The sequence below is a fragment of the Pseudorasbora parva genome, chromosome 13 (genome assembly GCF_024679245.1).
Source record: "Pseudorasbora parva isolate DD20220531a chromosome 13, ASM2467924v1, whole genome shotgun sequence".
Lineage (NCBI taxonomy): Eukaryota > Metazoa > Chordata > Actinopteri > Cypriniformes > Gobionidae > Pseudorasbora > Pseudorasbora parva.
The window spans coordinates 30,740,390-30,766,807 of record NC_090184.1 but is presented as its reverse complement, the minus strand read 5'-3'; the positions used below and the strand labels follow the sequence as shown (position 1 = coordinate 30,766,807).

At 37.2% G+C, this 26,418-nt stretch overlaps 1 protein-coding gene across 2 annotated transcripts in view; it reads right to left on the bottom strand.

Moving 5' to 3' along the window:
* LOC137038903 (nephrocystin-4-like) overlaps nucleotides 1-26,418 on the bottom strand; it is a 219,489-nt gene that overhangs the window by 34,067 nt on the left and 159,004 nt on the right. For both annotated transcript variants that reach the window (XM_067413911.1, XM_067413912.1), the window contains exons 12-16: nucleotides 23,891-24,025; nucleotides 20,927-21,081; nucleotides 12,532-12,723; nucleotides 6,928-7,118; nucleotides 2,212-2,372 (exon numbers count right to left, since the gene is read on the bottom strand). In XM_067413911.1, the coding sequence (XP_067270012.1) occupies nucleotides 2,212-2,372; nucleotides 6,928-7,118; nucleotides 12,532-12,723; nucleotides 20,927-21,081; nucleotides 23,891-24,025 (834 nt within the window). The remainder of the gene's footprint in view (nucleotides 1-2,211; nucleotides 2,373-6,927; nucleotides 7,119-12,531; nucleotides 12,724-20,926; nucleotides 21,082-23,890; nucleotides 24,026-26,418) is intronic.

Genomic DNA, 26,418 nt, shown 5'->3' with positions numbered 1-26,418 from the left:
ACATCGATGAGAGCTCTAGCCAAGAGACCTGCGGTGGTGAGATCTAACAGACGCAGGTGTCCTGAAGTATGGCATGCATATTTCATAATTTCGACATGACACTCCCATCTGAGCACACTAAATAATGAATACCGCAGAAAGGTTTCGATGTGCAGGGTGACTGTCTGTCTGAGTTAAACAGCTGTGTGAGCTCTGTTGGGCTATTAATGAGGGCAGTATTTGTACCCGTGTCAAAATTCTATGTATGGCTTGTGGGGTTATTACCAACATGGCAAGTTGAGGGCTTGCAAGGCTGTTGCCAAGTAGAATAATTTGAGTTATTATTTGTAATATTGTTTTGTCATGGTTTGTGTGGTGTGTGTTGGGTTATTGTAATATTTCGTTTGGTGTACAGTGCTTTGTCTTTGTGTGTTTACATGCATGACCTTATGGAAAATATGTTGACAACATGTAAGGTCATGCAAATGCCTTATTGGCATTCTGTCAGCTGATTCAGCGAGCATGTCTGGCTTTGTAACAGTTCTGACATCAAGATAATGTCAAAATCATGGTTTTCTTGCAGGTAAACCCTGAAAATGTAAAAAAAAAATTTTGTATACTCATATATCTACTGGGTGTCAATGTTTAATATTAAAGGACAACTCCGGCGAATTTTTAAGTTGATCTTGATCGTTATATCTTTGTGAGTACAGTCTATAGAAAAGAAAAAAACTAACCGGATTGGTGCTTGCAACACTGAGTTATTACAGTTAATGCCCAGAGCTCCCCTCAGCTAAAACGGCAGCATTGGGGGCATGGACGTAACGGGTGTCTTTGTGCCTCTTAACAGACACAAAATGCAATTAAAATGTCTGTCCAACATGAACAGGTCTCTCATACGACAATGAGATGCGTTTAGCCACTTAGCCATTGTTTAAATTCACCTGTTTTAGCCGGCTAGCTGTGTCTCGCGCTGAAGTCACATGGGGGACTCAGCGGTAGACGGAAAATAGGCAGTCCAGTTGGGAAGAGCGTCGTGTGTGTAAAGCAAGATTATTTTAAATTATTGCACATCTTTCCTCAAGCCGAGTGTCCCCAAATGGAAGGATAAATAAAGTTTACATTACCTCCACAGTGGCTGCACCCGTCTTTAACCACGGAATGGCATTTTTCTACAACCGGCCCGGCTGTGTTCTGTCTTTGTAAGTAAGTCTAGTGTTCGCTGCAAATTTTTACAATTCGGAAAGGCACAAACGCGAACAATTTCTTCTTTACTCGTGAGCCCGATCGGATCATCACTCTAGTGATGTCCGCTCACGAACGAATCGTTCTTTTTAACCGGTTCTTTTTAGTTAACCGGGCGAACCAGTTCACCAAATCGGACTGAATCGTTCTAAACGGTTCGCGTCTCAAATCAGTGCTGACCACACACGTTATTTTAGTTACTCACTTTCTGACATGAGTGACAGTCACTCCGAATATAAATAAACTAATGTCTTGAATGATATGTTGTAACTCCAACCGTTCACTGAACTGAGTCATGTTTTGCTGAGAGATCTGATGAACTCACGAGCAGCTGATACTGAGCATGAGCGAGTAACTGAACGAGCAGCGGTCAGGATCAGCAGTAACGTTACAGAATCGAAAACTATTTCTCTCTGACACGTTCAATACTGAGGACCGACGAGCCGATGAGCGAGCCTCTTCTTAAACACAATGCTCTTCTCGACTTTCCGGCTACCGCTGCGTTCCCACGGGACTTAAGCGCTAAAACAGGTGAATTTAAACAATGGCTAAGTGGCTAAACGCATCTCGTTGTCGTGTGAGGGACCTGTTCATGTTGGACAGACATTTTAATTGCATTTTGTGTCTGTTAAGAGGCACAAAGACACCCGTTACGTCCAATGCTGCCGTTTTAGCTGAGGGGGGGCTCTGGGCATTAACTGTAATAACTCAGTGTTGCAAGCACCAATCCGGTTCGTTTTTTTTCTATAGACTGTACTCACAAAGATATAACGATCAAGATAAACTTAAAAATTCGCCAGAGTTGTCCTTTAACACTTGCCAAACACAAAATTGAAGTAAAATTTGCATGCAAAAGTTTGGGGTAGGTAAGTGTTTAAAATAAGTTTCTCTTATGCTCACCAAGGCTGCATTTGTTTAATTAAAATAATTTTACTATAGAAAATTCTAGCGGGATAAAAAAATGTGCAACCTGATAGGTAGGTTTACCTTCAGCTCCACAGCGGCTGAGCCAATCAGCATTAAGGATTCACTGTCCCAGACATCAATCTGCAGGGAGTGGAGCGCCAGGTATCGCAGGAACCACCCCCGCTCACCTGACTTGAGGAACTGTGGGTCAACTCGGTATTGCAGCTGCAGACCGGGGAAACCTAAATAAAAGGAAAAGTACAACAAGAAACAACAAAGTTAAAACAAGAACATGAAAAATGAGAGGAGATAAAAAAAACAGATTTGTGAATAATGGGAAGGGTTTAGAATGAGAGTGAAGTAAATCTCCCATCTTTAACACAAATCTCAGGTGGGTGATAAAGCACTACGTCCAATTCTCTGAAGCAAGAAATCGAGGACTTTTATGTAAAAACCAAACTGATCTCTTTTTAGCCACCAAGCGAAATGTGTGGGAAATTTACATAAACATTTCTGAGCTACAAACCTCTTGCACGCACCGCATCCTGCCAGTCATGAATATCAAACACTGGCAGTGCCGCAGGCGCTGATGTTTTCTATATGTTCCCACATCTTTCCCTCTGTCTAAAGTGATGACAGTAATCAGTTCTGAAAGTGCTTTGGTAACGTTGCAGTTGCATTTATGTTTTTATGCAAAGCTGGAGAAGATCGTGCACCAACACTTCATGCGAGGGTGCTAGCAAATATCTGCTATAGTGTAGACCAGAACAGGGATTTAAAGTCAGGAAAAACAAGTGTAAAGGACTGTAAGGAAGCATTACTGATGTGTTCAAAGGGATGTATGGCAGATGCTGGTAGGCCGGAGAGCAAGGAACATGTGTAGAAAAAAGAGTAAAGAAGTGCAAGGCTGCATTTTTGATGTATGGTGGAGATGTTGGCAGACTAGCAAAAAGGGATGTGCAGTAGTTTAACCATAAAATGTCTGTAGTATGAATGAGGAAAAACATGTTTTCTATTGAATAGAACCTTCAGCCACCTTAGCAGAATTTTATTTAAAGAAATTAATACTTTTATTCAGCAAGGATACATTAAACAGATCAAATGTGACTGGCAAGCGATTTATAATTTAAAGGATTACTTCAGTGATTCAGCATTAAGCTTTGTATTTAAACTGGGTCATTAATGTAGTAGAAACTTGGAATCTTTGAATTTCGTGCCTTCTAGACTGAAAAAAAGACTGAAAATTTATTTTTGTCTCATGGGGATAAAAGACAACAACTCCCAGAATGCAGCTTGCTTCGCTGCCCTACGAGGCCACTCACAAAGCCAGCGCTACAGGATTACTGGAATACTTTCCTACTGCATTCATTTTCATAAAATCAGTTCATTTAGAGATCAGACACTACAATTAAAAACTGAACGTGTCTGTTCAATATAATGTGAGTGAGCCAAACGACTGTCACGGCACAAACCAAGCAGGAGTCAGATTACATTTATCAGAAGAGCTGAGGTTCACAGCGCATGTTCCGTCTGGCACGTTTTCAGTTCATACCTTTGGATGCTTAACCTGCAATTAATTTAAGAAGTTGAAACACTCAATTTGCTCCGCACCGCTCCGTTTACATGAATGCCTGCAGCTGCCCGAGCAGAGCGCTGTGAGTGCGATCCCGTCCCACCACGAACAGGTTGAAAACATGCAGAAGTAGCTCCCTCTGCTGGCTGTAGTCTTTAGCCTCTGGCCAAAAAACCCTCAGATGATGCAAAATGATGATATTTGTGTCATAGGAGAATTTTTTCTAGAAAGGAAACACATAAATCTCTCGGGAAAGCACAACCATTTGAATATACTCCTGGGTTTCTACTGATACAAAGCCATATGCTAAATCGCTGAAGTAACCCTTTAATATGTCAAGTAAATGCTGTTCTTTTTAACCGTCGATTCATCAAAGAATCATGAAAAATATGTGATGGTTGAATTTATTAATTAATTAATTTTAAATAGGTAATTGGTACTCAAGAAACCTTTCTTCTTTTTATTACTTGAAAGTGGTTGTGTTGCTTAGTGAATTGGTAAAGAACAATATTTGAACAAAAAATATTCTTTGTTTTAATTATATTTATATTAGAATGTGTTTACTGTCATTGTTTATCAATTTAATACATCCTTAAAGTGTATACATACAGCCTAGTGTAAAAGGAAAGTGGTAAAGGTCCAAGCACAAATCCCTGTGGGACCCCAGTGGAGCAAGGCATCTAAGCCTTTCCAGTCGACTTGGTACCTACTGTCATCCAGGTAGGATATAAACCAAAAAGAGTACTGACCTAGAAATGAGCATTTCTACCATCTTAGAGATCAATAGTTTGTTGTTTGCAGCATCAAATGCTGCCAAAAGATCCAGAACAAACAGTACAGTGTTAAGCAAGGACACTCTAGTGACGTGTTTATGGGAACAACTGCAGTTTGAGTGGAGTGACTGGGTTTGAAGCCTGATTTATAGGGTCAAGCAGGTTGAGCACAGTTAAAATTGAACACAAATAAACAAAACAAACCCTGGATGCATTTCCATTCGTGGCAAAGCAAAACAAGCAAATGCAACACTAATGCTTAATGAAGTCAAAATGTTAAACTAGATGTTGTTTTTTTACATTGTGTTACTTCAGGCAGAGAGCCAAAAATATTATTTCTTCATTGGAGAGAAGTGCAATGCTCAGCTGAGAAACTGGAATGAGAAGATGTTATGCAACAACAAGTAATTGCACAATAACAGCATCGTATCCCACAGGATACAGATGTTCCCTCCACAGACATCAAAAGGCCTTCCGCACAATATCATCATTCAGCCTGTAATCTTTATGACACTTTATGGCTCATTGTCTTGTATAGTTGGGCCAGAGGTCGGTCTAAGGGCTGAGATCTGTGCACTGAGGCATAACGCTTTAATGCCTTATAGACAGGGTCTTCAAGAGGGGTCTGCCACCCCCTAGGTTTTTAGTTTTTACTCCTACTATTTTTATGGAAGAAAAAAAAAGATAAAGAAACTACTGTAAATGTTTGACTATGTGTCCCCCATTAAAATTAACTGAAATTAACATGCAATGTACAGTGTGCATGATTGGTAATTATATTAATAGCTGTGCATTGTAAGCATCAAAACGAGTATGCAAATACATTAATGAGGTTATATAGGCATTTTATATTAGTTTTACAGAACTAGAATTAAAGTGAATGTGTTTTCATTTCTGGGGATGGATGGATGGATGGATGGATGGATGGATGGATGGATGGATGGATGGATGGATGGATGGATGGATGGATGGATGGATGGATGGATGGATGGATGGATGGATGGATGGATGGATATTGTGAAATCATTCACAGACAGACAGACAGACAGACAGACAGACAGACAGAGAGATAGATAGATAGATAGACAGACAGACTGAGAGATAGATATATAGATAGATATATATATAGATAGATATATAGATAGATAGATAGATAGATAGATAGATAGATAGATAGATAGATAGATAGATAGATAGATAGATAGATAGATAGATAGATAGATAGATAGATAGATAGATAGATAGATAGATAGATAGATAGATAGATAGATAGATAGATAGATAGATAGATAGATAGATAGATAGATAGATGTCAGGCTTAAAATGCAACACTCAGTTTTTGCTCACCAATGGGTCTTTAGCCTAAAATGTTTGAAGGCTTGCAAGCTCACGCTAGATGTATTTTTTATGTATGATATTACATCTCTTCTGAAATAAAAAGGCTGAAAGCAGGCTGTTAGAGCTGATCCTCTTGTACCCCTGCATCTCTCCGTCATGCTCTCTCGCTCTATCACTCTCTCATTATCTGTCTCATTTCTTCTGTTCTCTTACTCCACCACCCAATCTATCTTACTCTTCAACCTTTGTTCTATCTCTATCGTCTATTACTTCGTTCTTCTCAGCTGTATGCTGCAGGCAATTGAGAGGTTGCCTACTCATCATGAGACAGACACGTCTTTATGTCATGTATGTTCCACCTCATCGAATACTTTGTCTAGCCAATCAGTAAAGACCATTTCATACGAAACGCAACAAGTGGTAAAACTGCTGCACAGCTTTTCCCTCGGATTGGGAACGTTTTTCAGTCAAGTAGGTGCTCTCAACAAATAAATCAATGCATTGAGCTTTAGCCAAGTTTTTCATGGTATAACATGAGAGCAAAAAGCCCCACTCTGGCTATGGGAGAAGTGCACTTGAGGTGCTCTTAGCTCAACATTTTAAGGTGCTTTGAATTATCGGCCTTTGCCAGTCTGTGAGAAACTATTGATAAAAATAACTCACATCAGGGGCAGGTAATAAGTATTTTTGGCAGCCATTCGAACCAACAGAGCCAAAACTGTTTCCTCAGCACCACCAAGTTCATCACAAAGTCACGCCGTTTCTACACTTCTCCTCAGCAGGATGCTGTGTATGAAGACTTCTTCCTAAAAGCAATTACTGGACTTATGCCAAGAGCCGTAAAACTCTAATTGCTCATTTTTTAGAGCTTTATTCACTAAAACACTGCATGTGTTGCAGTTAAAAACTGCCATAAATTTTTTACAGACATTGATCAAATTCATTAGAGCAAAAAGGTGGTGCTTGCAATTTTGATGAGTGTCGTAAATATGCCTTTGTTTTCAGATGCTTAACAAAGATGCTTTTAAAACAAAAGACAACAAGTGGAAAAAAAATGTGTTCTGTAGTGCAGTGGAGAATCATAAAGCATTCGTAGGAGGATGGTAATCATACCAGAGCTAAGTGTGCCGTCCTTGTTGATAAGGGAGAGGACACAGGGGTAATCAGGATTGGATTTGAGCTTGCTGTTCCTCTCCGGGTCAAGCAGCTTCAGACGCTCGGTGGTGACAGGGTGGAAGCGGTAAAGCTGGAAGGTGAAATGGACAGAGCTGGGCCAGTCTGAATTCACACCAGCTTGAGGGACCCTATGGAGAGACAGACAACTGATTGGCATTGATTGATGTGGCATTATTGAAAAGCAGTGATGACATACATTGAGATACGATTGGATCAGTGAAGACATTGCAAATGATTTGAAAGAAATATTATGTGTGGAGTCAGTCTAAGCACCTCATTATTAGGATTCACTTGGTGAAGTTCAGTTATGAAGAATCAATTTGAGTGACTCTATAATGATGAGCAAGTCTCAGTGACTCAATGATAAAGAGCCAGTCTGAGTGACTCCTTCATAAAGAACCACTATCAGCGATGCTATGATGGAGAGTCAGTCAAGGCACGCTATGATGAAGAATCTGAGTCACACCATGACAAACTCCGTTCAACCAGATCAATAGTAACTAACTTAAAGTTTTTTTTAAATGGCTAAAGGTCATATGATGAGAAATCACAATTTCTTCTAAGACGACGCATCTTTTGTTCTATTAGTTAAGTATACTACGAAGGCCAAAATTAAAAACTCCCTCTAACTCATTAAAATTCACTGCAAAAATGAGCTATTTTAGTCAGATGAATGTACTCAAACACAAAACAAATTAATAATGACTTTTTTATGCCAGTAAAAAAGAAAATGTGGACCTCGAAGAAATGAATAAATATAACTAAATAAACAATAAAGCAATAAAATAAAATGTAATTAAATAAAAATAAATGTGGACCTCAATGGGGAAAAAAAATGTATAAACCTAAAACACAATCATTATCCGCTCTACACTAGCATTTCTAAAACTGCCATTAATAAAGTTAATGGTGACCACCTGTCTGACTGAAACCGCTCACTTAATTAAAAACAATAAAACAGAATCCTTGTAACAGAACTTGAAATAATAATGCTTGAAGGTCTCGGAGTCAGAAAGAGAAGGTAAATCATAAAACTAAACTCTCCATTTAATCATGTGGAACTTCATCATTTCCTGAAAGCAAAATCAATAACTTTCTTGCAAATTCATTGCACCGAGGCTCTTTCACTGAAGAGAAAAACCAATAATAAAAATAAAAGTTTTTGGAAAAAAATGTATTATTGGTTTATTTGGGAAGGGAGGACTTTTGGGGAGAAACAACTTCCTTGAAAAAGGATATTTTAAAATAATTAAATTATCCAGTAATGGTTCACTGCATTCTGTGTAAGCAATAATCATCCATCACGGAACTGCCCTGCACCTGAAGCAGGGCCGTAACCACCATAGACATTGAGGAGGACAAGTCCCCTCCAATAATTAGAAACGGTCAAATTGCACCCCATTACACAGCATTCTGCATGTTAGGATAACAAAAAGGTTTAAAAGTTAGATTTTCTGGTCTGGTCTGCCTCAGGTCTAATGGTGCTCGTCATATGTCAAAATGATTGAGATGGCCAATCAAATCAAAGTAGGTGGGGTTTACATTCTTTTTTGGCTCGTTCACAGTCTTCACACAGACAAGCGAGTCAATCTATCTGATTCTAATCTAATGCCATCATGGGGATACTGTTTCTGATGAAATCACAAAACAAAATGTGCATGCTCTTAATATATAATCATTGAGCATCTTTGATTTTAATGAAGAAACAACAAAACAAAAAAAAACGATATGAGGATGGATTAGAACCTGTAACTTTCGACACGGTTTACAAAAATTCTACCACCAGACCACTAATGAATTCGTACGTTATTAGCTGAGCTATTTATTCACTAACGGGAAGTATCTCAAGACTAACAATATATTTCACGCAAATTAATGCAAATAATGCACATTATTTGCAAACATTCCCAAAAAGATTTTTCCCCAACTAGAATTAGATCTAGAATTTCATTCACTGGTCTGTTTATTTATGGTTTTAAAAAAATTATATAATTTGCCCCCCTCCCCAATTGATTCAGCACTAGGAGCTCAGGGGCGATGGGTTCACTCATTCAAACCTAAAGGTCTAAAAACCAACACGCTGGGTTTAGAACGTCATGCTGTTACACGGGCAAGAGGATAAACAAAAGATATAAATAATTAAATGAAAGACGATCATGTGAATTAATCAAAGTCCTAGGTGACATTTGAGAGCTGACAGGGCAATGTGAAGAGTTCGTCTCCATCCTCAGCAGAATGAATTAAAATGGAGGGACAGATTAGGGAGGGATGATTGCTTTCTTTTCTCTTTGTGAGGAAGATTAGCAATCAATCACTCAGAATTAGATAAGGATAGAAACTATTTAGAGTGCGGACAATTGGCAGGCCCACTGAGCGCGATCACATCACAATTCTAGAGGCTAGAAGTGCTGTTCACTCAGAATGTCAGTTCTGACCTCAGAGCCAATCAAATGACTTGAATTCCTCAATTAAAAGAATAAGCCTTACAGCTACGCTAGGATTTCCCATCAATATTCATTTGGTAAACAAAGGGATGGATGAATGGGAAAAACATCTAAGAATGGGCTGCAGAATATACACAAATGCACAATATTTAACTGCATATTTTAGAAGGAAAATTCATTTAGAAGATAAACCACACAGGTTTACTTCATTTACAAAAGAGAATACATATTAAGGTATTTCCATATACATTTAAAAGCCAATAGGTCAAAGTCGTGTCGGTTGACTCATCAGCCTTCTTACTGTGTGTTTAGAAAAAAAAGCACTCCAGACTACAGCATTTAAAAATCCATTGACCTATCAAAGTGATAATGTTCTATTTATTATAAGCACAAGCTGGAGTTATGACGTCTGCCACTTTAAAGGGGTCATGACAACAAAGCATTTATTCAACCAAGCTCCAAATTCGGCTTGGATATTGTGGGATTTGTGATGTCGTACGGGTAAATACATTTGCATATGATTGCATCTAGAGGAAGCATCATCACACCATAGGCCCGCAGTTCTGTTCAGTCGCTTAATGGCTGATAATTGTCTTCTCCAGACAAGACTATTGCGTTAAAAGCAAAAAGAAACCCATTATAATCACTGATGCTGTCTACACTGGATACAGTATAAAGATGCCCGTTCAATTTCGTTTGCCTCTACACGTCTAAACAACAATGTTATTTAAATGTTTAAAGAGCTCGTATGCATCTCGGTACAGTAGTGTTAATTTCGTTAACAGAAATATAGCAAAAAATGTTTGTCGACAACCTTTTTTTCCATGATTAAGATGAGACAAAAACGATATGACACAAACGTCCTTAACCTTCTGGTCCTCTTCCGTCAAAAATGTGTCGTTTTTGATGTCATGACCCCTTTAAAGTGGCAGACGTCCTAACTCCAGGTGTTTTGAGGTTATTAGCTGATTACAGTGTGGCCCCAGGTTAGCCTGACAAGTCAGAGCCACATCAAGATGTTTGGTCTGGAAACTTACCATTGACAGGGCTCAATCCGAGAGGCGGGATAAACGGTTGTCTTTCAAACTCCCTCTGCACGCGATCGAATAGCGCTACAACCAACCAGAGCAATGAAGGTGAAGCTGAGCTTGTTGACAGATTATACTTTCGCCGTATCCAGTTGGCAAAACTCCGAACACATCTTCCCTTTTTAAGAATGACTTCAGTGCCGTTCTAAGTTTTTTTTCTCAGAGAAAAGCTCAACTCCAAGTCTTCCAGTCGCGGTCAAAGCTGATTCGAAAGACCGCCGTTCGCCAGTTTCTGTGTTTAATAGAAGCACGCAAACGCAACTCGCCAATCATTATGTTAAGCCCTGCCCACCGACTCTTTATACGATGTGATTGGCCCGACCAAAGTTTGGCTTTTACTGCTCAGAAGTGTATTGAGAGTTGCTAGACGACACTTGCGGCAGATTAGATTTGCTGCCGCTAGGGTGCGTCTAGATTTCTAGGCTAGCCCCGGGTGTCTTCAATATTGAACCTTTTCACAGTATTCACATTTTCTGAGACACTGAATTTGAGATTTTCCTTAGTTGTCAGTTATAAGAAATAAACATTTGCAATATATCAGTCTGTGTGTAATAAATGAATATAATATACAAGTTTCACTTTTGAATGGAATTAGTGAAATAAATCAAACTTTTGATGATTTAATTTTCTAATTATTCAATTGTCTAATTATCAATTAAATTATCATTTAATTGATTTTTGATGTCTAATTATATGACCAGCACCTATATATATTGTGATAGACTAAGTGGTAGCCTTTTGCAATTGTATTAATTGCATTAAGCCATAGCTATTTCAATTTTGTTTAAATTAATTGTGCAGCCATATTTATTTTAAATAATCAAATTTGTATGATATAATTAGCTTTTCAGCAACTCACAAAGCCCTGTTTGGGAAACCCAAAAATAAATATATACCTAAAAAGGATTTATATATATTAAACTTATATATTTCTGTACAATATCACATTACATTGTATTAAATGTGTTAAATTCATTAAACTAAAAATAAATCAATAAATGGATCTCAAGGCTTGAAAAGAGAACCATTTCATAACCTTCCCTTCCACTTGAAAAATACAACAACCTGACATAGACAGTGAGAGAGGTGCAGAGAAAATACAAGAGAAAGAGAGGGAGGGTGTGTTCTTAAATCTATCAATGCCTGATCTGAGAACAAAGAGGTGCCCGAATCTGTCACAAGCACACTTGACAAGTGCCGTTTCTTATGTGGACAAGTTAGCATCAATATTGCGTGATATATGGACACTGGCTGATTGGAGGCAGAGAGGAGTTAGCCAGAGATGCTTGGCCCTGAACCAGCACTTGAGAAGCTGCATTACTATTGAAATAAAGGACCTGACATCTCCTGTTTAATAGCTAGTGTTTCAGCACTGCTCGTAAAGGCTGCAGACTAGAACATACTGCTCTATAACAGATCTGCTTGGGAATCTTTCTAAGCAGATTTAGTCATATTGCACTTAATTATTAAAATACTACTATATTATATTACATCATAATTCTATTATACAGTTTTAATATATTTCATTACAATTTTTGGCTTTTTTCCCCAAACATTGCTTTGAATAGTTTTTCCTGGAATATACAAATTACCAACTGAAATTAACAATTTCATTTAGTAGAGTACTTAAATGAATGGCATTATGAAAAATTAAACATTCACAATAATTACCAGTATTTGTCTGGACACGTCTACAATTTAAAAAGGTTGCATGCTATGAGGCAAACCGTGAAAATATTTTCAACAAGCAGCAAACTTTTTTAGTGAAAACTTTTATCTTTATTTAAAAGATGCAGTCAATAAAGTAGTAATAATTACGTGTACTTACTATAGGATTAGGGTTAGTTGTATGTAATTATTAGTTATTTTTATAGGAAATGTATGTGTATTTAATGTATGTAACAACAATAGCTTCAAATACAGTAAGTTTAATGTACACAGATAAACACAGCAGTACAGAAAAGGAGACTGCAACAGTGCAGCTAAGATGGCCTGACATTCAAACGTACCTGGTAAAGGCCAGGAACTGCAGGATAAGAGTGTTGGCCTGCAGATGATCTGCTTCTTCTCTTTGGAGGTCAAAGTTGACTGGCTCAGAAGGATCCAAAACCTCAGCCACCTGGTTCTGATGGTCCAGTATCTGAGGAAAACCAGAGGAGAACAGCTGGGCCAAAGATCTCCGGGAGGTCGACCTGGAGGAGCTGAGATCACATTTGCACAGCTAAAAATTGCCTGTCAGTAGAATATACAATGATATACTAATGATATGTTAAGCATTACATAATGTAGCTTTTTCCAGTACATTCAATTGCTAAGCATTTCATTCCGTTACTGAAAGCCTGCCTTACTCAGTTCTTTGTGCTTCATAGATCTTTATTCACAATACTGTACCTGCACAGGCACCTGGAGCTGCCAAGAGCTGTCAAAGCAACACATGTGGCAGCCTACTGTGCGTTATCAGGTACATGCTGTCTCTCTTTACAGTATGTCACAGGTACAACATTGTAAAGACCCCTTTTAGCCACAGCATGATCTGTGTCAAATATGTCCTGCTGGGATATCTTAAATGGGATCTCACACATGAGATGATGAACACGGTTTTGAAAGGCTTACATCAAGCAGTTTCTTAAAGTCTTCTTAAACGTCATCTTTCCTGAAAGACATGTATTGTCGCACAAAGCTTTTAAAAAATATGCCGCATTAGACATAGAAAGAAAATTCCAGGAGAAAAAGCAAATAAAAATATAGCTGCAAGCAGCAATTATTGGGGCCAAGCACAACAGAAGCAAACAAGGAATTATAGGCATGCCAAATTTGGTGAAAATATCTAATTTCATTTAGGAGTTATAGACATTTGTATGTATGATGTATTTCCACTTACACATGGACATATAGTCAACCCACTAAGGTTCCGAGTTTCGTAATGATACCCTAATTACTTCATGAACTACAGCATTTTACAACAAAATCCAAAATGGCCGACATGGAAAAATTGGATATCAATCCACTTGGTATGCCTCCCCGGGCCCGAATCTAACGTTCAAACCGTTTTTGAATTGCCAAAAAAGTGCTATTTTTTGTATCTACGGACCAGTGAGTGGCACTGCGACAAAATACAATTTTGGTCGAAATAAGATCAAGCGTTGTAGAGATACAGCCGTATGTCTATTTTCGCAGGCACTATGAAAAGTTTGTTCGCCTGTATTCAAAAACAGTTTGATAAATCACCTTTAATTCCATAACTTTTTCATTGTCTGAAGATAATCTGGTTACATTTTCGTGCATATCGAATAAACCATCTAGGAGGTCAGGAGTTATAAAATGTAGGGTTTTTGGCAGGAAAATTTGGTGGGAAAATTGCCACTACTGAATAGTCTTGAGTTAAGGAATCGGATGAAACAATTGTTTTGTTTCTAGTCCTTTCAGTTTAAAAAAGTTGTTAGCACAAAAGTAAGTGCAACTTTGGACAGTTGGTGGCACTACACTAGAGGAAAGCGTTAGATACTCAACATTTACTATGGTGACATTTCAGACTGCCTGTATGCAAAATTTTATAAGCAGTTCTATGGGCTACCATAGATTAAAGAGCCGAAGAATAAGGAGTAAAATAATAAGAAGAAGAACTGTACAGCCAATACAAAACATAAAATGGTTGATATATACACAATCAAAAGCAAATTAAAAAAGTCAACATAATGTCAAAATTGACTACTTCCTTACTGCAAGTCTTATTTTAAATGAATAATTGATGCATATTATTCCAAATAAACCTAAATAATCTCATAATCTATCTTTAACAGCTCAGGATGGCTTAGCAAGTGCACGACGAAGGAGATGGTGAAAATAACAGTCTTTAATCCAAAAGCAAACATACACTGTTAACACAAACAATAACTGACGAAGAACTGAACAGAACAGAGTATAAATACTCAAAGTTAATGAGGGCACTAAATGGAAACAGCTGACAAGACTTAACTAATTATAACCATGAACTGAACTAACGCCACATAGAGCTTTCTCTATCCAATCTTAGCACTGTAATTCTGCCACAGATATACATTTAAAATGCAGAAGATTTGTGTCTAGAAGGGGTATAACAATGGTAGGAAGTTAGGCAAAATCTCACTCGTAAAATAACAATAAATACATTTTAAAACGGCAGATGAAACGCTGATACGAAACAAAGCTAAAAGCGTCTCCATGTGGGCGGGGCCTAAACTGAACATACAGAAACTGTAACTTCTACAGATATTATAATTTTTTTTAATCAAAAACCATGCCTTCCTTTGCAATTTGCGTCAACATATACGTCCTTGTGTACACACACAGACGTTGTGTTTCCATGTTTTATGGGGAGATTCTATAGGCGTAATGGTTTTTATACCGTACAAATCGTATTTTCTATCCCCCTACACTGCCTCTGCCCCTAAGCCTACCCATCACAGGAAACATTCTGCATTTTTACTTTCTCAAAGAACTCATCCTGTATAATTAATAAGATGTTTTCCTCCTGGGGACTAAAAAATTTCCCCGCAAGGACAAGGTTTCGGATATTGCAATCATTGTGGGGACATTTTGGACACACACACACACACACACACACACACACACACACACACACACACACACACACACACACACACACACACAAACATTCATATATGCATAAAACATTTGCCATCCCTGTAAACACAGTAAGTAATCCCTATGTGTAGTCCCTATGAGCAATATGGCTCACAGTACAAAATATTTCCCCTCTACTGATGCTGCTTATATAGAAATCATATTTAGGAACCCCTAACGAGAGCTTTTCCAACGTTACTGAAGAGCAAAAATATATGTGAGCGTAACGACAGGAGGACTTTAATATGTTCTTCCAGTGACTCAAAACTAATTAGGAGACACAGTAATTAGGCCTACAATTATACCAGAGGCTTTTTATTGCCACAGTCAAACAATAATATAATATTACCTATGGATCATGTAATTTTCTGCTGAATTACACATTCATATTTTTTGTTTATTATGTTCACACTCTTACACCCAATATATACATTTTACTAGGATCCTCAATAAAGAAAAGAAGAAAAAAAAGATTAGAAAATCTAAGAAATATAAAGAGGGAAAGAGACATGAAGAAAGATGAGAGCAGATAGAGATTGAATGAGACACAGTCATGTGTTTTGGTAATTATTTCTTTAATTTAATTCATATGCATTACTAATATATAATCGGTCCAAAATATTAATGCACTAATTGCATGATATGCTGAAAGGTTATAGTTGGAAAGAACATTATCGCTTCGCTTGCTTGTTGTGTATTTTCAGAGACCGTCGTACCTGATCTATACTTCTCTGGCCTGGAGAGACGAGAAGAGAGAAGTATGTTACGTGACTTACATCTTACACACGTAGAACCATCTCTGTTAGACAGGTAAGGAGTGGGTGCATCTCCTGGTACGTTTTCGTTTTAGTCAGTGAAGCTTTAGTTAGGGCTTGTTGAATGCAGAAGATTTCTTTTTTTATTGGTTTTGTTTTCAGCTAGTTTAGAGGGTGGGGATTGGTCAGTGAACGATTTTGGTTTTGTGATTTTCATTTATTTAGCACCAGTCGTTTTCCTTCTCTCTGTGTCCTAGTTTAATTTATTATGTTGTTTTCTTTCCTTTTGCTTGGTTGTATATGGCTGTAAATGTGGGTTTTGGTTGTTTTCCTTGGTGTGAATTATATTTCTTTGTAAATAAAGTGAACCACTTGTAGTTACCGCTACCTTGGTTGTGTCATTCCTTCACAGTACTCCTCAGAGACCAAAATAATAAGAGCGTTTACATTTTATTATGTAATATGCCAACATGAGACGCAGCAATCCTATAATCCATTTAGTCCACAGCAATACATTTCACAATTGAGTTTGGTGGGAATTATTAAATCACGAAAAAAAAAATAATACAAAAAATTATATATATATATATATATATATATATATATATATATATATATATATATATATATATATATATATATATATATATATATATATATATTATTATTATTATTATTATTATTATTATTGTTGTGTCTAAATGTCTTTTAAAACCAAATGATCTGGATAGTCTTATTGGTTTCTATTGGACTATTGGTTTCTCCTAATGACAGACCAGTGGGATTTGTACTCATAACCAGCAACTCATTTAAAACGGCATGCATATGAGACAAGAGATTTTGTTATTATGTAAATGTTTTATCATAATATCCCAGGGAAATCAAGCACTTCTGTCCTTGTCTGTGATAGTCTGAGCTCTTCAGAAAACACATATATACAAATCTAACCAATTAAAGTCTCTCACATAGATTTTTTTCAAATTTAAATTCACCTCCAGTCCAACTGAAAGAACTTAATTCATTTCACCTGGTTTAGTATTCAGACTTCAATTTTAATTTTAAAGGTCTCAATCAGATACGACAACTGACTCAAATTAGAGCTCTTATTTTAAATAAGGCTTTAAAAGACACATTGGTTCGCTGCGCTCTGTGAATCTGCTGGGCCAGATGTAGATAATGCAGGCCTGTCAACTGTCTTTGGTCAGAATTAGATGATGATTGTGACACCGAAGAGTTCCTGAATGACAACTCTCTACTCCCTGAGATTTTAAATGACCATCACAACTCACAGTTTCAGCATACACACTCACACACACACACACACACACACACACACACACACACACACACACACACACACACACACACACACACACACACACACACACACACACACACACACACTAATGCCAATTATTGCCATTATTAGCATAATAAGTCTGATAAGAGGAATATATATTAGGGCTATCAATATTAACGCGTTAATGCAAATAATTTAACATAATTAAAGCAAATAAATTACAGAAGTACGTGAAGCTGCAACATTAATGTCATTTGAAACCCGCAGTTGATCATAGAAGTCCGGAGTTTATCACAATCACACTGAACATCTGCACCTGTAACTCTGGTAGGAGGAAATGTCCATTTTAAATATTGAACCCGATTCTGCATTTGTGATTTTACAATCACAACTGCGATTCTCTGTGTGTGAGTTTAAGCCATTAAACTCTGGGAAAGTGTTCAGTGATCCAGTAATCTAATTCATCCAAACAGTCCAAAACTGCTAATGTAAAGAAGGCCAGGCTGAATAGGCTACATCAGAGAGAATAGAGACTCACAGCGCGTTTTTAGTGAATTGTTCATTTCAGTGTGTGCTTTGCTTTAAAACACGAGCTCTGTCGTGTTCTGTGATTGTTTCTGAAGAGTGCAATTTTGGTGTCGTATAGTAGCGCGTGAGAGTCTGTTATATTGAAGCACAGAGAACGTGTGCACACTCTCGATCACCAACCTCACGCAGCATTCATGTACATTTCAGTACATTTGCGTTGTTTCCACACACACTCAGGAAGGATAATGTTTGATTTGTCATGTGTGAACGTTAGTGAGTACCAGTTCGCGAACGAATCGTTAGTTTGAACCAGTTATTTTTAGAGAACCAGCTCACCAAATCAGACTGAACCATTCCAAGCAGTTTGCATCTCTAGTGAGCAGCAGAGCTGATGATATACTGAGTATGCGTGCAGCGAGGGAGCGACATTGTTGCGTTTATTATTATTAGTAGGTTTTTGCAGTCAAAGAGGTTGATTTAGAAGTTTTTTTGCCGTCTCCGTGTGGTTCTGTTCGGTATCGCAGCTTGAGAGGTCTACATTTAAATGTCCATTTTACATAAAATGTCTAAAATGAAAACAATCTCGTTGTTGTTGCTCTGTACACATACTATATACACTATGATGAATTCTGTAAAGATTCTTTAGTAATGATTTATTTTTTTATGGGTGCTTAGGTTTGTACAAGTGTATTATATAATAGAATTATATGGACTCCTTATATTTGGTTATTTGGATTTCTTTTAGAGTCTCCAATGATCCTTGAAGATTGCAGAAAATACATTCTTGTGAGAATCACCCTTCAATCTATTTAGATATATTTATGTATATATATATATATATATATATATATATATATATATATATATATATATATATATATATATATATATTAGGGGTGTCCCCGACTAAGGAGTTACACATTTGAATCAGAATTGTCAAATCTTTCTATAGTCGACTGATAGTCGAATCATCTATGTGTATGTAAATTGTTTGGGAGGTGCATGACACTAGTCAGCAGGAGGGTAAAACTATTTTTATTTTCCTTTACACACTGCACACAGCAACAACTTTTAATGAAGCGACCAAAACTGCCTGCCAACTGACAGACGAACTGACAATGGCTTTCTAATTTAGGTTTAAATAAAAGGTAATGTGGTGGATACACATTCGTAAAACCTTTTCTCATAACATTTTAAAGCCGCGATCGAAATACAGAACATCACACAAATATATAAAAGAACATTTTGATAAATAAACCTAAAAAGAATACCTGCCTAGAGAGGAAAAGAACACTTTGAGTGCAATTATATGCACGTTCTTAGGCCGAATGTGCCTAAAGGGGGTCGCAGGCCGGACCGAAGCTCAGCATCGCGTCTCAGGTATCTCACATTATGAGCACATTATATACCTGCAAGCTCAATTTTGAATCGACTTTTGACAGAAGAGCTGCACGATGGGTGTATCTTGTAGCACAGGGTGTACATACAATCAGTATGTACATTAACGATTTTAAAGGGTTACTTCAGCGATTAGCATATGGCTTTGTATCAGTAGAAACCCTGGAGAATATTCAAATGATTGTGCTTTCCCCCCTCATATCTCCCTGAGACGAGAGATTTATGCATTTTATTTCTGGAAAAATTCCTCCTATGATGCAAAATGACGATTTTTGCATCATAGGAGGAATGTTTGCCCAGAGGCTAAAGACTACAGCCAGCAGAGGGAGCCATTTCCACATGTTTTGAATCCGGCATTGGGGGATGGGAGATTACACTCAGCTTGCAGGGAGAGCTCAGCTTGCAGACAGGATCATTTAAACGGAGCTATGGTGAGCAATGTAAGTCTTTTAACTTCTCAAATTCATTTCTATGAAAGTTAAGCTTGCAAAGGCATGAACTGAAACATGCCAGACTGAAACTTGCGTTGTGAATGTATGCCGCGAGTGTAGTCGCGATTACCTCAGCTCTCATCACTCCTGCAGTTAGTGCTCAGTGCTGTGATACTCGCGCGATGACTCACTCATTATATTGAACAGACACGTTCAGTTTTTAATTGTAGTGTCTCTAACTCAGTCACAGTAATGAAGTTGTTGGCGTTGGGAATGGCCTCACAGGGCAGCGAAGCATTCTGGGAATTGTAGTCTTTCATCCCCATGGGACAAAAATACATTTTCTGTCTTTTCTCAGTCTAGAAGACACCAAATTCAAAAATAATTTCACATTTCTACTGCATTGATGGCCCAGTTTAAATACAGATTCATCTTCCCAGCGCTGAAGTACCCCTTTAAGGGAAATATAATATACATTTAATATAAAACCTTGAAACGGTGCTCTGTGTCACGGCAGGATCTGAAACAAATTCCTGACTCACCGCGGACAGGCGATGAATGCCCCTGCCAGTGTGTGTACACTCATTGAAAAAGTGTTGAAAGTATTGAAAAGTGCGGCGTGTACGATGCGAAGCTCGGCACCCTTAAAGGGGTTGCACACTGGACGAATCGGTATATATATATATAGAGAGAGAGTATATATAGCTATTAACAGTATATATAGCTCTTGAACAAAAACACAAAATAACTATTTTGCAGAATTTTCTCATAGGAGCAGTCTTATTCTCATAAGAGCAGTCTAAACGGATTTTGAACTTAAAAGTGTTGTGAAAAAATTAAATGCGCATGACAACGCGTCAGATACGTGTCATGTTCATCAGTGGCAGATCTTAAAGTGACAGAAGCCTAATAAACCAATTGCTGTGATGTCTGTCATTAATGTTAATCAAAGAACAAAGGTAACAGAGAAAATCAGCTTTAATAAGGATAAAACTATATCTAATTTATAATTTATGCAGCTAAAAAAGATGTTTGGGAACTGTTTTCAATTTCTGTATATGTCTAACAGGTAGGAAGGCCATCTGTAAATATGACATTTATTATAATGTTCACTTAAATTAAAAGTTTTTTTTTTAGCATAACAAATGGTTAAATTGCGTTTGTGAGTGTTAGTTTACATTGTAAACAGACATATTGTGCTAATTATGGCAAATTTTAGTTGCTATATATCGAGTTGACATTATACATTGAGTATACATATACAAAAGTATTAAAAAGGTACCGAAGCAAATGCAGTCCATTTACTTGAATGAAGAATATGGCTCCTGTGCAGCTGATTTATTTGTTAGTGTGGATGTATGGTTCTCACCCAGCAGTGTGTGTTCCCAGGGTGATGACAGGGGCATGCACTGGGGTGAAGGTCAGCTCCTGCATCTCATCCTCTTCCTCACTTCTGTCTCTGTCTCCTTCTCTCTCCTGCACACTCAGCTCCAAGTGAGCTATGCTGCTGGCAACTGGGCGCTCCTGATTCAATTGAAATCAACAAAAATATGTGGAAAGAGAGAAGAACAGACATATTCAGAATTCATTTTGGACTGGAATTAAGGAGCAGCTCCAGCAAAAGAAAAACCCAGAGGCTTTGATGAAGTTTTGGCTCGTAAGTCTCTCTCTCTTTGGGAACTCAGCTTTTGAAACATACTGAGAATATTTCATCAGCAAATCTAAAACAACCTGCTAAAACAACAAAGAGGTCATCGGTTCAGAGATAAACTCTGTCAGGACAATTTAGTATTGGAATCTTTCACAGAAAAAGACACACCACAGCCAACTGAAACTCTAACAGCCAAACACTCTACAAGAACGTCAAGTTCTTTATGAGATGCCTCAAGACACTCTTCCACAAGGACTTGATCAAAAAAGAAAAAAAGAAAAAAACAATCACAGCATTTTCTATTCTCCTTACCTAGCATCAACACACCCACGGGCCACCGGCAATCTGTTCATTGACCATCTGATTTATATTGCTGAAAAATTGGCAAGTATTTTCCTTGATCGGGCAAGCTTTAATCGGATTGGCTGGCTTTACACAACTTCTGGAAAGTTACAAGGTACACAGTTTATCCCTACAAAATTTAGCTTTGCCATCACAAGGATAAATTACATTTCTAAATATTTCAACAATATATATCTCATAATAATACTATTTGTACTTTATTTTTGATCAAAAAAGCTGCCTGGGTGAGCATAAGAGGCTTCTTACCGATCCCAAATGTTTAAACAGCAGTGAACTGTATATTGTATTAATCTATTTCCTTGTTCTTTGCTGGCAAACTTAAGTTTTTTGTATTGCACTTCTAATGTCACTGTCCACTTTTGATGAATTGCTTGTGTGGTAGCAATCCTCATTTGCATTTGTGTCTGCAAAATGAATAAATGTAGGCCTAGATGTAGATGCGGCATGCTGGTATATGTATCCAAAATCACATCCAAGCATGCACAACACACACACGTATGTTTTTGTGAAATGTGGGGACATTCTATTGCCGTAATGGTTTTTATACCATACAAACCGTATTTTCTATCCCCCTACACTGCCCCTGCCCCTAAACCTACCCATCACAGGAAACATTCTGCATTTTTACTTTCTCAAAAAAACTCATCCTGTATGATTTATAAGCATTTCGAAAAGTGAGGACATGGGTAATGTCCTCATATTTCACCCTCTTCTTGTAATACCTATGTCACACCCATGTCATTATACAAATTTCTGTCCTGATATTTCACAAAAACATGCCCACACACACACGCACGCTCACACGTGCACACACACACACACACACTCACACGTGAACACACACACACACACACACACACACACACAGTCTACCTAAAAACACCGTCGCAACAATTCAGGCAAATTGCAAGTGAATTTCAACATTCTGCATTTGTCCTAAAAGCGGTATAAAGCACAGGATGTTCACAACGCTTAGTCCAAAACATACTGATATTTATAAATCTCTCCATCTGAAACCAGAAAAGGATTTGAAACTCTAGCTTGAAGATAGGAAGAGGAGATTAATTAGAAGAAAAAAACTGCACAGGGAATATTTTAACACCAACACAAAAATCACCCGCAATCCTTTACCCAGAAATGATTTGACTAGCATGCAGGAACTTGAGCACAGCAGACATTTCCTCCCTAATTTCTGTCAGAATACCCCATGTGTGGCACAAATAGCCTTGAACAACTGTGGAGGAGGTAACAAAGCATCGTATAGTTAAAAGCGCCGCATGACTACAGGCAACAGCATAAACATACATGCTCTCACACACGATTAACATAATATCTGTGGATATCCTCGTGCAAAATGTGTGATATGCTCCCACTCTATACATGCTGTATCTAACCACACTGTATTTCCATTAAAATAACACAAGCACATTACCATTACAAACCGTTCTCAGCCTAGATTTTCCAGCGCGGTTAGCTAACGTTTCTGTGGAACATCTGTAATGATGTGTTGATACACATTTTTACACAGCGAGGCAGATTACACTAGTTATCACATTGAAATTCATGCAAGATTATCTGTAAGTTTTCTTTTGCTCACTCCATTGTTTACCTCAAAAAAGCAGTATCACACTTTTGCCAGCTTCTACATTATCAGGGAAATGTACAGTATAATCCTTATTTCATAACACCTTAGGTACAATTTCTCAAAAATTACCATTCGGCCCGATGGTGAAAAACAGAGCATACGATTTTGTAGGGAAAAATATGCATCCCAAAATTATTAAGCAAGACAAATGTTGTCAATATTTATAAACAATCAATTACCACATCAGCATGTTAGAATGATTTCTAATTGATCATGTCACACTAAATACTTATTATATTAATCATGAATCATATTTTCCAAATTAGTGACATATACCCACTGAACCTGAAATGAACAGCAGCTAATTTTAACCTGCAAAATGAAAGTGAACAACTGCAGCTGAAGCATTAAAAAAACATTTTAGTATATGAAATTCCTGCTGCCCTCAACAAGTTGGTGTGGTTTTCTCGCTGTATAGGTGTGTTTACTGAGGTAATGTATGTGTGTGTTTCTTTAAAGCGTCTATGTTTTGAGTGTAGGTGTTTTATTCCTTTGCATGAATGTACCTCTGTGCTTTGTTTTAAAGAGCATATATACATTTCTGTATTCGTTTGTGTGTGTGTGTGTGTGTGTGTGTGTGTGTGTGTGTGTGTGTGTGTGTGTGTGTGTGTGTGTGTGTGTGTGTGTGTGTGTGTGTGTGTGTGTGTCTGTATATATGTGGGTGGAAAACTTACGACATGTGACAGCTGGTGGGCCGATGCCATCGGGGAGGGAGAGAGCAGAGAGGGGAGCTGTTGTTGCCATGGAGACCCCACAGTGTGGCTCATGGTCGGGTAGCGTGAAGTCGCAACCAGCTGAGAGAGAGACAGCTGAAGAACAGAACCAGAAAAAAAGAAGAATAAAGAATGTAAAAATGAAAACATATTTATCACACGAAACAACGGGCGAAAGCATCTGCCGGTGTGGCAGTCCCCCGCAGCTGGCATCTACATAATGCCAACATCCAGCCATGACAATAGCAGGGTGAAATTAGAAACCTGTTTAGGTATAAATGTGACAGATCCAGCTTTTCATACAAACACTAATTTCTCTTTCTTCCCTGTGAACATTAAACCGTCCCTGTTTTCCTCGTGCTCCTAATTTAAGTCTGACCGTAGTCAAAATAACAAAAGTAACATTATAAACTTGCGTGAATGTTTTCTGACACAGTCATCACTTTCTGTACCTTTAAGATTCTCAAGATTCTTTAAGATTTACAAGTAAATATCTGATTTTTCATATGCATTGGGCAAAAAGATCCTTTACATTTTGATGTCATATTAATTATTTTTTCTTTCATTTAAATTTTTATTTTTTATTTGAGACATTGTCATGTATGAACTGTCCTTTTAACTCAAAATTATTCTAATAATAATAATTAGTAGTAGTAATATTATTCAATTAATTATATTATAGTTCATATTATAATAATACAAATATTATTGTTCGTAAAAATAACTAAAATAAATATATTACTATTGCTATAATACTACTTTATTAAAAAACATTTTTTACTATAAACTAAAATTAAAAATTTAATTCAACTGATATTGATATTAAAGCTGTACGATTCTGGGTAAATTTAATATATATATATATATATATATATATATATATATATATATATATATATATATATATATATATATATATATATTTTTTTTTTTTTTTTTTTTTTTTTTTTGGGCTTAAATAGAGATAATTCTCCCATGATTCTGAACAGTCAAGAGACAGCTAAATAAAATAACATGTAACTTACAAAAGAGTTTCTGACAAAATATAATTGCTGCAGTCAATTTAAAATATTTAGTTCATTTGAATGATTTAAAAAAAAAATAATTATCAGTTTGAATGACGGATTCAATCACTCATAAACACATCATTACTGGAAGAATCAGCGTTTTTGAATGAATCTCTTGAATGAATGATTCAATGACATTTATTGACAGACATTCAATGACAACGATGAAATTGATACAATCATTATTTGAAGTGCTAAGTTACTTTCAAAAGGATTTGTTTTAATATAACCCGTTTATTAACCCTCAGTTTCTGTGATTTCAATATGTGAAAATGTTACTGTGTGGTTGAAAAGATTGTTTGTGAAGCCGTTCCATACCTATACACATAGGGTTACTCAACTGCAACATGGGGTCTATTTACATAATCTATCCATTAAAGTTTAGGCTAATTGAGGTTTTATACAGAAAAAGGATTGTATCAACTGTGGATGGCTTCAAGGCTGTCCTCCTGCCAGCAGTGCTGAAGTTGCGCTCATTGCTACTACTGATGGCTGGAATGACAAGGATCCCGCAGGCAATATGCACGCAAGTGTTGCGAGTTGTTGTCACAGCGACATAAATTTCCGCACACAGGAAGATGTGTGGTATTTTACATTTATTTTAATCACAAAAACAAACCATTGCATCAAGTTAAACAAGCCTACTACTAAGGCTACTTACATAATAAGCCGTTTTCAATTTAAAAGGTTCAATGCCTTATCGCACTGACGTGACCGACCCCGACCTTTCTAAATATCTGTCCGAACCCGGCCAGGCGTCGGGACCCGTCGGGCTCGGGTCGGGTATCCATCCTCTAGCGGATTTGCTGTTTACATGGCATTAATTTGCGAGCGGAACTGAACACTGAATGCTTATCCAGAGAGGAATCTGTTAATTTTTCATAATTTTTCAAAATGTTTGTGTGTGTAATAAGCAAAGTGTATGTGCGTATTGGACCCACCTATAGGCGCATATTACTAACGCGCTCTTTAAATTAAAATATATATAAATATTGCGGCATTGGCTTTAGACAGGGTTTTTGTTGGGCGCGAGTGCATTTGTTATTTAAACAGCGTGCCGCAGGATGTGAAAATGATGACTGCATCGGACTAGCAATAAAAACGCATTGCGTCGAATGTATGATATGCCCAATAACTGCTTTCTCTGGGTCAGCAGCATCACCAATGCAGATTTTAATGTTCCGCTGTGATTTTGGCAAAGGTTTAATAAACAGAGCGCAAGTGTTTGAACCTTTTAATGATTAATCGTGCAGCTTTAATTAATCGCATTTAAATGTTAAAACATAGTGCTTTTATTTTGGTGGATAAGACCTTTTTGCTGACAACCGATTTATAAATGATACTCATTACAAATCACACTCATTACAGCTACAGTAGCAATAAGATATGTCGGAATTATAAAAAAAACTCTCTTGTACTTAT